A 14755-nucleotide genomic window follows, 5' to 3' on the forward strand; every position below is an offset into this window, starting at 1 on the left:
TCCCCACAGCCCTGGTGGCATCGCGGGCACGTGACCCCCAGCGTATGAGGGGAACCAGAAGCCGGGTTCCCGCCCCGGCCCCACCTGGTCGTCACGTGTCTGTTCTCTCCTCTTGGGCTACTGGGCTCTGCCGTCTCCCAGACGAGTTATCACATGTTTACAGAGCATTTTACTGTGTTTTAGGATTATTTTCTAAATCAAGTTTTCTTTTGATAGGTAATACAATCAACAGGGTCAAAGGTAAAAAGCCTTAACAGAGCGTAAACAGAAGCCTACCTCCTACCCTCGCGCCCCATCCGCCTACGTCAAACACCCTCACAAAACAGGTAGCCTTCTGCTTCGTTCCTTCTCTCCCCTCCTCTTCTGTTTCCTTCCAGAGATTTTTTTTTAATGCGCATACAACATTTTTAGAAGCGTTACTTTCCCTCTCCCCAGTTGTTTGCACAAATGGTAATATACTCTGCGTACTATCCCACACTTTTTTTCACTTAAGAATATGTCCTGGAGATCTTGCCAGATCAGTAGAAAACTGCTTTTTTTCTTTACAGCCAAGCAGTATTTCATTAAACTACCATCCTTTGATGGACATTTCAAGGGACTGTGTCCAATCTTTTGCTATTACAACGTTGCAATGAATAATCTCGTGCGTGTCCTTTCACACAGCTGTAAGTATCATCTACAGGGTGATTTCCTCCAAGTGGAACCGCCAGGTCAAAGGGTATCCGTGCTGCTGTGTGACAGGCAGTGCCAATTTACACTAGTTTTTTTTAATCTCTGTAAGTTCTTGTTAAAGTAAAATGAACATTCCATTTACTTAAGGAAATTCCAAACTTACGGAAATGAAGGCTACAGAAAGCAAAGAACCACTGTTAACAGTCCAGTGAATCGTCTTCATCATGCCTCTGTGAAGACCTTGCTTCTGGTCTGAAGTGCCTTGTTGCATCCCTGCCCCACTTGGCCCCCCTCGCCCTCCAGGCGGGGGCAGCCGGCTGAGCTCCCCCTGCCCTTTCTCCTCCAGGCGAGCTGCGGCTCCAAAACCCCCGTACACCTTCGGGCTGAGGAAGGGGTGGGCCTTCAACCGCACAGCGACCCGAGGCCAGAAGGGCCCGTCCTTGGGGCGTCAGAGTGGCAGGGGTGTGTGGGGAAGGTGGCACACGGAGCTGGTTTTCTACTCTAAGCCATGAACGTAAAGTCTGGCCAGGCCTTGGCTGGCAGGGATACGCAGAAGGCAGAGGGCAGTGCCGGGACAGGGGCCAAGGGTAAAAAGGCAGCCCGTGCTGGTTTACAGAAGAAAAAGCAACTGCGGTGGAGCCACTCACACCACCGTCCCTCTCCATCCAGCTCGGGGCGCCGCCCAGCGTGCTCTGCACAGCGTGTTGGAAATATGCACGCCAACACTGGGAAACCAGGAGAGTTCACGGAGAAGAACCTGGGTTTTTGGCTCCTCTCCAGAACACCCGCGGACCCTGGGCCCACGTTCTCAAAGGGCTCCAGATGCTGGAGGGGAGCCAGATTCCCTCTGCCCCAGCGCCCCTCAGCCGTGCCACTCGGGGGCCGCTCTGCTCTGGGCCTGCCTTGGAGCCATTTCAGTCTGTTGCTCGGCGTTCACTTAAAACTCGGGATGCTTTCCCCCTCCACTCACCCCACATCGTCCCCGTGCTGAACCAGGGCAGCCGTCTGAGTACTTCCCCTGTGTCAGGCAGGACACCAATGTAACCAATACCACGCAACCTCTGCATGCTCTGGTGTCACTGCCCAAAAGCAAGCAGTTCCCAGGGCTGCTGATGTACAAACCCAGGTACAAAGCCAGCGCCCCGTAGGCAACACCTCCTCCCCCAGGGCCGGGGACTCGCTCCAGTAGCGGCTCAGCCGACGAGGGAGCGCAGGGCCAGCGCCGGGTCTCCTGCGCACACCTCGGGAGGGCTGTCCCTAGCAGTAACGTCCAATGAAACCAAAGAGCTGACGTGCTCTACAGAATCAGCACTTCCACCGCCGGGGCAAAGGCGGTATAACTCGCTCAGGGAGGAGAGTCCACAAAGCTGCAAGCCGAAGACTGCCTGGACACAACTGGAGCGGTCCAGAAAAGGCACACATCCCTCCCACCCGCCCACCACAACGCCACACACACACTTACCACCTTCGTGTCCTGCTGGCTTTCCATTCAGCTGTGCCCATGACTTTGGTCCACCTGGCGCTGAATTTGTATTCTGAAAGGAGGAAGACAAGGAGAACAGGGTCGGCCCAACGGTCTGCTGTCCACTCCCTGAGCGAGTCAGAACAAGGTGCCCTCGGGTTCTCACCTTAGGTCCAGACCCTACACTGATGTACCCACTACCACCAGCCGGGCAAGGTCCAACCATGCGGGCTTTCCACACAGCCTCCCACTCGGGCAGCAGCCCGGGGTCAGGACCCACGGCCCCATGACGGACGAGGAACAGGCCGAAGGGCAAGCGGCCAGCTCAGGGTCACACGGCAGAGCCAGCGCTGCGCTCGGAAGGTGCTGCCAGGCTGCCTCTCATGCCCACACAGAGCTACTCTGTCTTGCTCCAGGGACAAGACCAATCCCCAGTTCTAGTGTGTCTGAAACACTGGGGGGCGCCGCTAACAGGACACGCGCACAGGAAAGCTCACATGCCTGACAAGTCGCTGGCCGGGCCGCGGCACCACCTTCCACAATGACTGCCGTGCCACAAGGCACCACTCCCCAGGTGCGAGGCCTTCCGCCTCCACTGATCTGGGCTTGCCCAGCTCGGCTCACCTCTGCTGAAAGCTCCCCGCAGGCCAGGCATGGTGCTAGGCACACCTGGGTCACTTGGGTTGGACACGCAGCTAGTAAGGCGGGACCAGGACTTGTCCCCACCCTTCCCGTGCGCAAAGCCCCTTCAGGTCCCCAACCACTGAACTCAGCTGTCTCCCCAACAACATGCCACTTAACAACTGAAGGTAAAGATACACAAATCCAATCTGATGCAGCATGACGTTCCGTCACTTGCTGGACTAGATCCCGGATAAACAGTTACCCCTTCCCATCCTCCCCCTGCCGCTGCCACCACACACACTCAAGGCAGACGGCTGTCTCTCTTGCCTTCGACGCAGAGCTGAGTAGGTGCAATAACCCATGTATTTATCACAGACTTGCCCTGAGTGCTTGACCTGAGTGGCCTGGAATGCCCACAGTCCCCCGTGCAGACCACGCAAGGGAAGTGCCAGCTCCGTGACAGGGGCAGGGCAGCCCCTGCCGGGGTTGAACAGCCCCTGAGAGAAGGGCGAGGCTCCAGACCAGCAGGAAGCAGAGGGGCCCCAGGGCACTGCCATCCCACAGCCTCCGGCTTGGGGTCTGCAGCCGCAGGGATGGCCCCTGCCCTCACCCACCGAAGGCACTAAACCGAAGAGAAGACCTAGGAGCCATGAAGGGGTTACTAACACTGTGGCAAATCTCACCCCAAAGCTGGGAACCACCGGGGGTCTCCTCCCAACACCGTCCCCGCACGAGAGGAGAGCTGGTAAGCGCCAGGCGGAGGGCCCGCGTGCCAGCTCCAGGACAGGGCCCGACCCGACCGCAGTCCCCGCGGCACGCGTGCTCCACAGGTGCCCAAGCCGCACGCAGGCCCGGCCCAGGCCTGTTCGTCTCTAACAAGCTTGGAAGGTGAGTCTGACGTAGAGCCAGGGCTGTAGAAACAACCAGGGCTCCTTAATCACACTCAGCTTCAAATTCTGGGAGACAGATATGAACTCCACACTACATGCTCTGACGGACCAGCAGGTCCCAGTGGATTTAGGCCAACGAACGTGCAGTCTCACATGAATGTGGATTTCTTCTTGCTTCTCCTTTAATTTCAAAGCGCAGTTCAGTGCTGGGTAGGGAGGGTGTCCCTCTGGTAAAGCCATAAGCTTTCCCCGCAGACGGGGACGGCACCTCAGTCCTTCTACTGCCCAGGCAGCAATGCAAACTGAGTCGTTCTTTCAAGGGAGCCAGTAAATGCCAGGTATCTGTCTAGACTTTTTCTGGTCTTCTGAAAGATTCAGACATCTCGCCTAGATTTCTAGCTACCGGATACTGGCCTCTGTAACCCCCAGATAGACACCAATGGACCAAGTACAATATGAGCTCTTGATTAAATCATGACTCTCTGTTTAGAGGCGTATGAAATGCATCGACAAATAAAGGATTATAGCTCAGTATTTCCCAGAGCACGTTCTGAGAGACACTAGTCTCTAGAGACATTCAATGAAAAGAGGTTTCCAAGGACAAATACATTTCGGGACCGCTGTCCATGATGTCCTTTTCTCGGAGACTCACAGGACACATGAGCATACTGCAGACACCGAGAGAAAGTATGACATTAAGAAAACCAAGTGAAGGAGCTTGCTTCACTTTGTTTTCCAAACTCACCAGACCACTGAACCTTCTGTAGCCTAACACTTGCCGTCTCCTTATGGCACTTGCTTCTGGGGAGACACTGCGGGGGGCCCGATCTAGCCTGTAGCTGCCGGAGTGACTCACCTCAAGCTAAGGCAACTGGAATCAAATTAGGCGTCTATATTCTATTCTGCATCTGGGGTCTTTCCCAAGAGTCACTCATCAGGTTTGCTTCTGGAATGAGCACGTCACGCAGAGCCACGTTTCTCAGCGACAGCTCCCATTGGTCCCCAGCGCCAGGGAGCTCAGAGGCGCCGACGCCTAGGCAACCATCGGGACCGGGTCCCCAGCACCTACCTCCTGACTGATCGACTGTGTCGGTTTCTGCAAATTGGAGACAGATTTCTGCAAACCCGGCTGCGGCAGCAACTCCGGCGGCTGAGAGGCCGTCGCACTGGAACTAGACAAAGGCAGGACACACACAGGAATTAGACAGGCACCGGCCATGCCCACAAGGTCCCTCCACATTCCCGAGAAACACCGCTGCTCGCTGGTTGGGAGCAAGACCTCCTCTGGCCAATAAAAATACCTTCCCCGGCAGACTCCTAGGCTGGCCAAGACAACGAGAAACTGGACCACGTGTGAGGTCTGCTCACCGACACCTGATAGGACAGGCCAGCCCTCTGCCTTTTCACAGAGCCTTCTGTCTGCAAAGACTGAAAGCTCACGGCAGACAACCAAGTGATGGAGGATTTGTCACGAGGGAGACCGCGTCGGGGCAGGGAATGGGCTCTGAGCTCCCGCCCCTCACTCCTGACCAAGAGCTCACAACTCCTCAGGGGCTGATCTCTTTGAAGCATGAGCAGATTTTTTTTTTAAACCTTCTCTTGGCTTATGAAATAAATATGTGCTCATGGTAAAAATAAATAAATACATAGAACACAGAATTTGTCACGATCTCATCCTCCGAAGAGAAACTCAAGCAGATTTTTCTACGTGTATTAGCATAACATTTTGTAACACCATACATACAGTCCAGCAACTCGTGTTTTACTGAATGCCCTTGACATCTTTTCGTGACAACACATATGGATCTACTGCTTTCTTTTCATGACACAGTACAGGTGGATGGGCCACAACGTGCCAACCTCCAATTTTTCTTCTATTACAGATAAAACTGCAACGAGCATTTTTGTGTACACATCTTGGCACACTTGTGTGTACGCAATTCAGTAGTCTTAAGTTCTTAGAAGTGGGACAGCTAGATCAAAAGATGTTTTAAAGTTTAGAACATACCGTGGAGCTACCCTCCAGCAAAGGTGCGTCTGTCGATCTACACCCCACAAGTAATCTTTTGAGAGCAATAAGAAAGGGTTCTGAAGGAAGATTTCTGCCAACGTGCAGCCTTCCAGTCACTCCTTCTGTTCAACCTTCCACCCGACGAGCTTCGAGGAGGACAGCAGTCCCCCGGCCAGAATCCACCCAATGCCGGTGGCTCAGCTGAAGCCAAATTCTACACACATCCAAGGCTTACTCAACCGAGTAACTCACCACCTGTGATTATTACACAATGAAGGCCACTGACCCTCCTCTCTCACATCACCTTCTACCTGAAATAGATGTTTCCAGGTGGCGTCACTTCTGTGGTCTCCAAACACTGAGTCCCAGCAGGTGTGGCCCCCCTACTCGGCCACCTCCCTGACAGCCTCGTGAGGATGTGGCCCAGGGGCAGCAGAGAAGCAGCGCCGGGGTCTGCCGCCCCCAACAGCACCCACTCTTCACCTCTGGCTGGCAGACACGCTTCAGTAGCACACTGGCCTCGTTGAAGATGCCTGATGCTTTCGAGGCCACTGGTGCGTGAGACCGGATAAAAGGAGGGAGCAAGGCTTTGTCCTCTCTCTCTAGAACTTTCAGTAGCAGAGGCATTTCAACGCTTACACTGAGCTGTCTGCAGCGTCTACACTTGAACAGAACGAGCACATCCGCCACGTACCACCTCTGTGCCAGGCCCTGTGCTAAATACGTGACTTGGGTAAATCTCCTCCATTTCCTGTAGCCACCCCCGGAACCAGGTGTTATTTGTACTTCACAGGAGGACAATGACGCTCAGAAGTCAAATAAACCAGGTCCCATAAACCTAATAAACGACCTGGCTGGAAATCACACACGTCTGTCCGGCTCCACAAGTCACACTATGCCGTCCATCAGGATGATCCCTAAGCCAACTGTTAGGAAATGTCCTAAAATCTCAGCTATTACTGATCATCTGACCGAATTACTGGCTCGCTCTCTACATCTTGTCTGAAGTAACTACAGAAGTTTTACAAAAGCTATTGGCCACTTCCAATTAGAGAAAAGGACCCTGGTTGGCAGGCTGTGCTCTGGGCCACTTTTACTTTCTGGGTCCTGAGTATCAGCAGCCAGACCCCAAGGGAGACAGGGCAAGCAAGGGTATGAGGCTGGACGGTTCTGTTTTCACGGCAAACCCCAGCAGCAGGGTTCTGCCTGCCAGCCTCAGCGAGGCCCCGTCCTGCCCCAAACCCCTCCCAGCGCAAACCCCAATCCTCTTTCCTGGACACCCTACCGCTGGCTGGAACGCAGCCGGCCACGGAAGGAGGAACGAAGGCTGGGGCGGCACACTCGTGCTTTCAGCGCCACCACGCAACAGCGGCCAGGACAGCCGCGCTGTCCCTCCAAGGATGATTTCTGTGCCAGACCCCGGGCCTCCAAGGCTTCCGTGAGTGCTGTGCTGGCAGAGGGTGGGCCTGCAGGGAGGCTGCGCGCTGACCCCGAGTGCCTGGACTGGGGTGGCGGCCCTCGGTAACTGGGTCCTACGGAGCCCGTGCAGGCGCCTGTGTGGGGCCCTGCTGCCCCACTGCTGGGACGGCTCCACCTTCTCCACCTGGGGCCCAGCACCCAGGGACCCAACCAGGTGAAGCGCTCAGCTCTGCCCACAGTGGCACCTCTGGGAGAGGTGAGCCCTTCTTAACAAGGCACAGGGGACACTGGTCACCAGGGAAAGGCAGCTCACAGAAACACTGTTGCATCGGCTCCCAGAGCCAGGACAAATGAAGGCAGGGAGCAAGAAACAGCTAAGCAGCAGGAGTCGGGGTGAAAGAAGCTTCCTTTGGAGCCTGCCCGGTCCTCCAGAGCTGCCCCCTGCAGGAGGGGAGGGTGCCGGCCACGGACAAAGCTCCGGCTCCCGGCCCACCGCCCGCCCCTCTGCTCTCACCTCTTTGGGTCTTGCTGATCCTGCTTGTTTGCCCATCCCGTTCCGTCCTTGGGTACTATAACGATGTTGGGGTCGTTTCCTTTGTTTTCAGACTTCAAGCTTGGCAGGTTTGCAGGCGGTGGCATACGCCGGGCTGTGGCAACTTTCCCGAGACTCTGTAAGCCATGTCTAGGAATAACTGTGTGGAGGGAGAGGTGGAAAGAGATGTTGCACAGAAAGTCATGGAAGGAAAGATGCTGGGTTCATTCAGCTGCTCTCCCAAACTCTAGAGGATAATGGCAGAGGCAACCAAACAAAAAACAAGGGACAGACCCGCCACGGAAACACACAAAAAGTGCTTGGTCACTTGTACTCAGTCCTTTTACAAGCTCTTCACCGAGGACTTCAGAGACACAGGAGATGCTGAAGTCTGTGCTGAGGCTTCCAGTTTACTCGTGGGCAGAAGCCTCAGGGCGTTTAGGATGTGGGGGAGGGGCCAGGCCTAGAAACCTCCATCCCACAGAATGACAGCCCTGTGCAGAGGGGAGACTGCTCTGGCCTCGTTACAGCAGGACTGAGGGGACAGCCTCGCCTAGACCCAAGCCAAGCCTGAGCAGGGCCCCCAGCATCCATAAAACCCTCAAGGGGTGTGGTCAGAATCAACAGGAACTTTCCCCACCAAAAGCTCCGGAATATCAGAACCATGAAACCTGAAGGGGTAACTCTAATGCAAATTAAATTCCATTCTACCCATCGGGCTCAAAATATCCATGGCTTCAATAAGATAAGACAGATGAGGAAATAATCCTAGTACAGCAGAGTCAGGATATTCCAGGCTCTGAAATCAGACATCAGATAGGAGCAGAGGGTGACGTGTTTCCCCTGAACTACAGGATGACCACCACGTGCCCAGAAGGCTGGTCTGCATGGACCATTCCCGTCTGACCAGACAGGGGACTCTAGGTTTTCCTGATCCTTGACCTGGAGCTTCTCACTTAAGGGAAAGCGTAAGGAACTGGCCTCCAACGCCCTCTTACCTGAGGATCTGATCGAGTCTACTGATTTTCCTTTATACTTATCAAACAGGCTGAGAGTCGAATACTTGCTTTTCCCATCCTTGCCCTTGGTTATTTGCCCCAAACGATCGGACATTGCGATGAAATGTCATCTAGTAAGGAAATTTTTCTCGGCACCGCTCCCGATCTGCCTTTGAAGTGGGGGGAAAAAAAACAAAAAGAGTGTTAATCCACCAGAACCTCTGATCCAGTGGACGGAATCCTTTAGGGATCATGGATCTCCTTGAAGATCCGAAGAAAGCTTTGGACGGACTCTGTCCCTAGAAAGATGCCCTTAGCACGCACTGGCAGTCTTGCTCACATTTAAAGAGCAACGCTAAGAACTCTCCCTGCCTGAAAATCAGCTGACTCTATCACTCACCAACCACACTGAGATGTAAACTTCTACACACTGAGTCAAGGACAGCTCCTCAAGGTGGAAAAACAAACGCTCGTCCCTTGTAGCACATCCACATAACATCGAAAATAAGGTCGTCCTTATGGAAGGCTACTGTCCATTTCAAGGATGAGCAAACCCAAACCAAAGGGAAGCACACAGTCAGGAAATCACCCAGGTACAGCCAGGTGCAGGTACCTTTCAAACTAAAGAACCAGCACCCAGAGGGAAACACCTGCTCAGGCAACAAGAGCAGGGCTCTCTGAGGTGCAGACGGGGCAAACAGAGAGCAGGCCTCCGGGTGCAGAGCCCACGCGGCTTCACTGTCCACTCCTGCCCTCCATTCAGAGAACATCTTGAAAAACCCACCAAGGTAGAAGCTTCTCCCCTCTGCCGCTTTCTAACTTTCTACAGGCTCCTCTAGGAGCACCCTCCTCATTCACTTCCTCGCTCATCCACTTCAGTACTCAGTTAGGCCACCTGCCAGCTCCAATGCCTTTTTTTTTTTTTTTTTTTTTTTTTTTTTTTTTGCTTTACGCGGGCCTCTCACTGTTGTGGCCTCTCCCGTTGTGGAGCACAGGCTCCGGACGCGCAGGCTCAGCGGCCATGGCTCACGGGCCCAGCCGCTCCGCGGCATGTGGGATCCTCCCAGACCGGGGCACGAACCCGCGTCCCCTGCATCGGCAGGCGGACTCTCAACCACTGCGCCACCAGGGAGGCCCTCCAATGCCTTTTATTCCACCCTCACCCTTGGCCTCGCTGGCTCTAAACTTGACCATGGAAAACTAAAACTTGTACAAGTGACCATTAACTCCCATTAGAATTAATGTATGGAAAAGAAAGCTAAAGCATCCATTTGGGCATGTCGGTAAAATGACAAGACGGAGGTAACTGTGAAAACATCCATGACTCATATAACAGGCACTCGGTGTAGCTGCAGCAGGAAGGTCCGTCATTGCATCCTCTTCTGAAGCCACGCCGGCCAGAAGAGCACATCCAGTGAGCTGGGTACATCCATCCTTTCATTCATTTCACATGAAACCTGCTACTCAAGACCCGCTGGTCACTGTCTCAGGTACAGGAACAGATAAGCACGCACTCTGTATCCGGAAACACTCATGCACCTCAAAGGATGCCTAGGGGTGAGCGTTGTGAGCTGCACACGATGTGCAGGGGTCACCTACCAGGTGCAGCTACAGCCAAGGGAGAGGCTCACGTGCAGCACCCAGTCCCCAGGAAGCGAACCACACTGCAGCGTCCAGGAGACAGGGCTCCATGAAGAAACAAACCAGCAGAAACGCTCAGGTGCTCGCCAAGCTTACACGTCGGAGCACTCAACGCCAGCCACCCTCCCCAGTGCCTGCCTCACGTACCAGGAGCAAGGAACGGCGATGACAGGGAGGGAAACCAGCCAAGAGTGTCCAAATTCGGGCTTTGATGCCAAGGGTCCCAGGACACACCCCTTTATCTTTGAATCTCCCTCCCCGAAGCTGGATCCAACGTCAGAACTAGTAATTACCTCTCCTGGCTGCTTCCCCCAGACTAGGCTGTAAGCCCCTCCTCCAGGAAAGGGACTGGATCCTGTTTGTGTCAGACCAGTAATTAATAGGCTTTCAAATGGAAAACAGCCTGAAATTCTCCATTAAGACTAGATGAGATCTAATTTTTAGACACTTGTCGTATCAAACCAACAGAAAAGGTCACTGGGGTAGGAACACGAACCCCTCCCAGTACACATGGGCACACACACATTCCACTAGGAACAAAAGCCCTTGAGACTGCCACCAAGGTGACGGCCACACGTGGCCCCAGCCTGCACAGCTCAGTCTAAAACAGGGATTGGCAAACACGAGTCAGGGCCCCAGCCAATGGCCTGTTTTGTAAGGCCCTCAAGCTGAAAATTATTTCTTTTTTTACATTTTTCATATTTGTTTTAAAGAAACAAAAAAATATGCAACAGGACAAGTAGCCTGCAAACTTTGCTGACTCTGGGTCTAAAAGGAAAAGCCTTAAACAAGCACTTTTGAAAAGTCTCCAGGTGGAAAATGTATGGGCAGCCTGAGAGGGCAGCCCTGAAGAGGCCCTACAGCTCCAGCAGGGGTCCAAGGAGGGGCCCCGGCAAAGGGATGGAGTCTCTTATTCATCCGTAGACCATTCCATGGGTTATAACTGGGATACTGAGGAACTCCTGGCACTCTTTACAAACTCGTGTGACCTGCTGAATAACAAAAACGTTGATGTCCTAACTCCCAGAACCCGTGAATATGTCCCCTTCTCAGGCAAACGTGTGATTAAATTAAGGATACTGAGCTGGGGAGATTATCCTGGATTATCTGGGTGGGCTCAAGATAAATCACGAGGGTCCTCACAGGAGGGAGGCAGGAAGGTCAGACTCTAAGCAGGTGACAATAGGAGCACAGGCTGGAGGGGTGCTCTCTGAAGTTGGAAGAGGCCACGAGCAGAGGGATGCAGGCCGCCTCGAGAAACTGGAAAAGGCCAGGGAACGGATTCTCCCGCAGAGCATCCCCCAGAAGGAGCACAGCCCAGGTGACACCTCGATTTCAGCTCAGCAAGATTCATTTCAGACTTCTGACCTCCAGAACTCAGAGAGAACACACCTGCGCTGTTTTCAGCCACTAGATTTGTGGTAATTTGTCACAGCGACAACAGGAAACGATTACAATCGTTTATTCAACATGTTTTTACTAGGCAGGCACTGTCATGTGCCCAAGCCCTGAGCTGGGACTGGGATACAGCAGAGGATAACAAGCTCCACCCCACGTCCAGCCTACAGAGATGATGGGACTCACCCACGGTCCCACAGCCGATTAATAAGAAGCAAGTTCCAGAATCGCTCACTTCAGCACAATGATGGAAAATGCTAACTTACAGCTACATCTCTGCTGTCCCTGACCACAACCTTCACCTGACCACTGAACCTACAAACACTTCTCAACAAAGCCAGTGATGCCTCCTTCCCAGCCACACAACTTGCAGGACTACAGATGCCGCATCATTCATTTAAATCCAGATAACTAGTTCTTTACTAAATTAAAAACCAAACCAACAAAGAAACAAAAATTATTCACCAGACATTCTGGGCCATCAAATTGCTACATTAAATCTTAACATGCTTGATTTTTTTAAAAATTTATTTATTGTATTTATTTATTTTTGGCTGCGTTGGGTCTCTGCTGCTGCATGCGGGCTTTCTCTAGTTGCAGCGAGCAGGGGCTACTCTTCGTCGCGGTGCGCGGGCTTCTCACTGTGGTGGCTTCTTTTGTTGCAGAGCATGGGCTCTAGGTGCGTGGGCTTCAGTAGTTGTGGCACATGGGCTCAGCAGCTGTGGCTCACGGGCTCCAGAGTGCAGGCTCAGTAGTCGTGGCACACAGGCTTAGCTGCTCTGCGGCATGTGGGATCTTCCTGGACCAGGGCTCGAACCCGTGTCCCCTGCACTGGCAGGCGGATTCTTAACCACTGAGCCACCAGGGAAGCCCAACATGCTTGATTTTTAAAAATCAAATGTCTTATAATTCTGAAACGTGACCAGAGAAATTCTTGTTTCTATAGATACTACTAAAAAGTCTTCTTAAAATCTGTTAATCCATGGAAATGTAAATTGGTGTAGCCACTATGGAAGACTGTATCGAGATTCCTCAAAAATTAAGAACAGAACTACCATATGAACTGGCAATCTCACTTCTGGAAATTTATGCAAAGAATATGAAAATACTAATTTGAAGAGCTACATGCACCCCTATGTTCATTGCAGCATTATTTACAATAGCCTAATGGATGAATAAATAAAGAAGATGTGGTATATACACACAATGGAATACTACTCAACCATAAAAAAAGATGAAACTTTGCCATTTGTGACAACATGGATGAACCTTGAGGGTATTACGCTAAGTGAAATAAGTCAGATGTAGAAAGACAAATACTGTATGATTTCAACACATATATGGAATATAAAAAACCAAACCAACAAACAAAAAAATAAATGAACAGACCAAAGCAAACAAAAACACATAGATACAGAGAACAGAGCAGTGGTTAGCAGAAAGGAAGGGGTGGGGAGAGGGCGAAACGGGCAAAGGGGATCAACGTATGGTGACGGACAGAGAATAAATTTTTGGTGGTGAGCACGCACTGGGGCATACAGAAGTAGAAATATAAGGTTGTACACATGAAACATATGTTATAAACCAATGTTACCTCAATAAAAAATAAATCTTAAAAAAAAGCCTGTCAGTCCAAACTTCTGCCAGTTCACTGATACAAACCGATCTTTCTCTGATTCTGTACTTCCTGGGCCCATGGGCGGAGGTTAGGGTAGACACAGAGCTCTCAGTGGGTCTTCCTGGTGACACCACGCTTCTCCAAACTGACCTGTCCCCACACTCACACTCAGGGAGCACTAGGAGACCAGAGCCTGACCGTACCCCCACTTTCCACACCCCAGAAAACAATAAAGAAAACCCTGGCCAAGGGGAACTAAGAGGTATTAGTTGGTCAACAACTGTTGCTTGAACTATGTCCTCTAAATAAATTCAGCCATTCAGCAAACACTTATTGAGTACCTACTATGTTTAGGGAATATGCTTTCTATTCCTTTTGACAAGAGTCCCTTGGTGAAGCCAAAACAGGGAACACACTGGACTAACGTCTGCAACTAAACCCATACATGCACTTTTTGGAGGGACCCTTCTCCCACTTTTTAACCAAGTTTTGCACCTGCTGGGCACAGCACTGGACTCTCCAGACCTCAGTTTCCCCACCTACAGAACTGAGGGGCAAGACAAGATTTCACAAATGCCAGCGGGTTCTAAAATCAAACATGTCAATGTTAATAACACACAGCCATGGAATTACACCATTTATTGTCAAAGCAGCCATGTCGTACCACACGTCGGGACTGGATTCTGTATTTCTATAGAAATCTGGGGTGCTAACAGGCAACGCTACGGAGCCACCACTGCTACGGAGACACCACCTGTGGGGAGGGGGCCTGATACTTGTTCACTGCAATGCTCCACAGTCAGACTGCACAGACGGACATCCTTCAGCCCAATTCTCTCTTAGAGCAGGGTGGGCAAATCACAGTCAGCCTAAAGAATGCGCAAGAGGCCACACATGTTCCACAAAGCAACAACTTATTTACTACCTGGTCCTTTACAAAGCAAGATTACAGACACCAGCCTCAGGGCATGCAAGGGTTCATTTATTAAGCCAGATTTCACTGGACACAAATCCAAAATACAAATAAAAACACTCTGGTTTCCCCAACGGTATGAAGGTTATGTATCTCCTCCAGCGAATCGGTGTCAAGTTTGGGGCCCAGCTCTGCCCCACACCCATCTGGCTACTCTGCTTGCCCCTCGGTTTTCATAAACATCACCAGTCACACACACACTCACACACACACACACACACACACACACACACACACACACACGCACGCGCGCTCCACTAGCCTGTCAGATAACAGAGAGACTTGCAGGCAAACATGTGGGTGTGAGTCATGAAGCTGGGGAGGCAGGGAACACGCTTCTGGGTGGGTCAGAGGCGTGTCCATTCCAGCCTGCCTCGTGCCTGGATCCGGACTAACCAGCTGAGACACCGGGTTCTGCAGGCAGCACAGACCAAGCCTGGAGCACAGCCACGGCTTTCACGCTGCTTGCTCTTCCTTTTCTAGGCAACAGAATTCATTTGGTTTTTTTTTTTTCCTA

The 14755-nt window shown here is 52.1% G+C and overlaps 1 protein-coding gene across 21 annotated transcripts in view; it reads right to left on the bottom strand.

Annotated features, from left to right (window-relative positions):
• PRRC2B (proline rich coiled-coil 2B) overlaps positions 1–14755 on the bottom strand; it is a 94738-nt gene that overhangs the window by 52257 nt on the left and 27726 nt on the right. For 19 of the 21 annotated variants that reach the window (XR_009532811.1, XM_060101892.1, XM_060101896.1 and 16 more), the window contains 4 exons: positions 8609–8778; positions 7593–7770; positions 4718–4820; positions 2135–2207 (listed from right to left, as the gene is read on the bottom strand). Coding sequence is in view for 20 of the 21 variants with exons in the window: in XM_060101892.1 (XP_059957875.1) it covers positions 2135–2207; positions 4718–4820; positions 7593–7770; positions 8609–8723 (469 nt within the window). In the remaining variant the exon portion in view is untranslated. The remainder of the gene's footprint in view (positions 1–2134; positions 2208–4717; positions 4821–7592; positions 7771–8608; positions 8779–14755) is intronic. The other 2 variants (XM_060101890.1, XM_060101893.1) reach the window with 1 other exon arrangement.

The sequence above is a fragment of the Mesoplodon densirostris genome, chromosome 6 (genome assembly GCF_025265405.1).
Source record: "Mesoplodon densirostris isolate mMesDen1 chromosome 6, mMesDen1 primary haplotype, whole genome shotgun sequence".
In the NCBI taxonomy this organism is placed as follows: domain Eukaryota; kingdom Metazoa; phylum Chordata; class Mammalia; order Artiodactyla; family Ziphiidae; genus Mesoplodon; species Mesoplodon densirostris.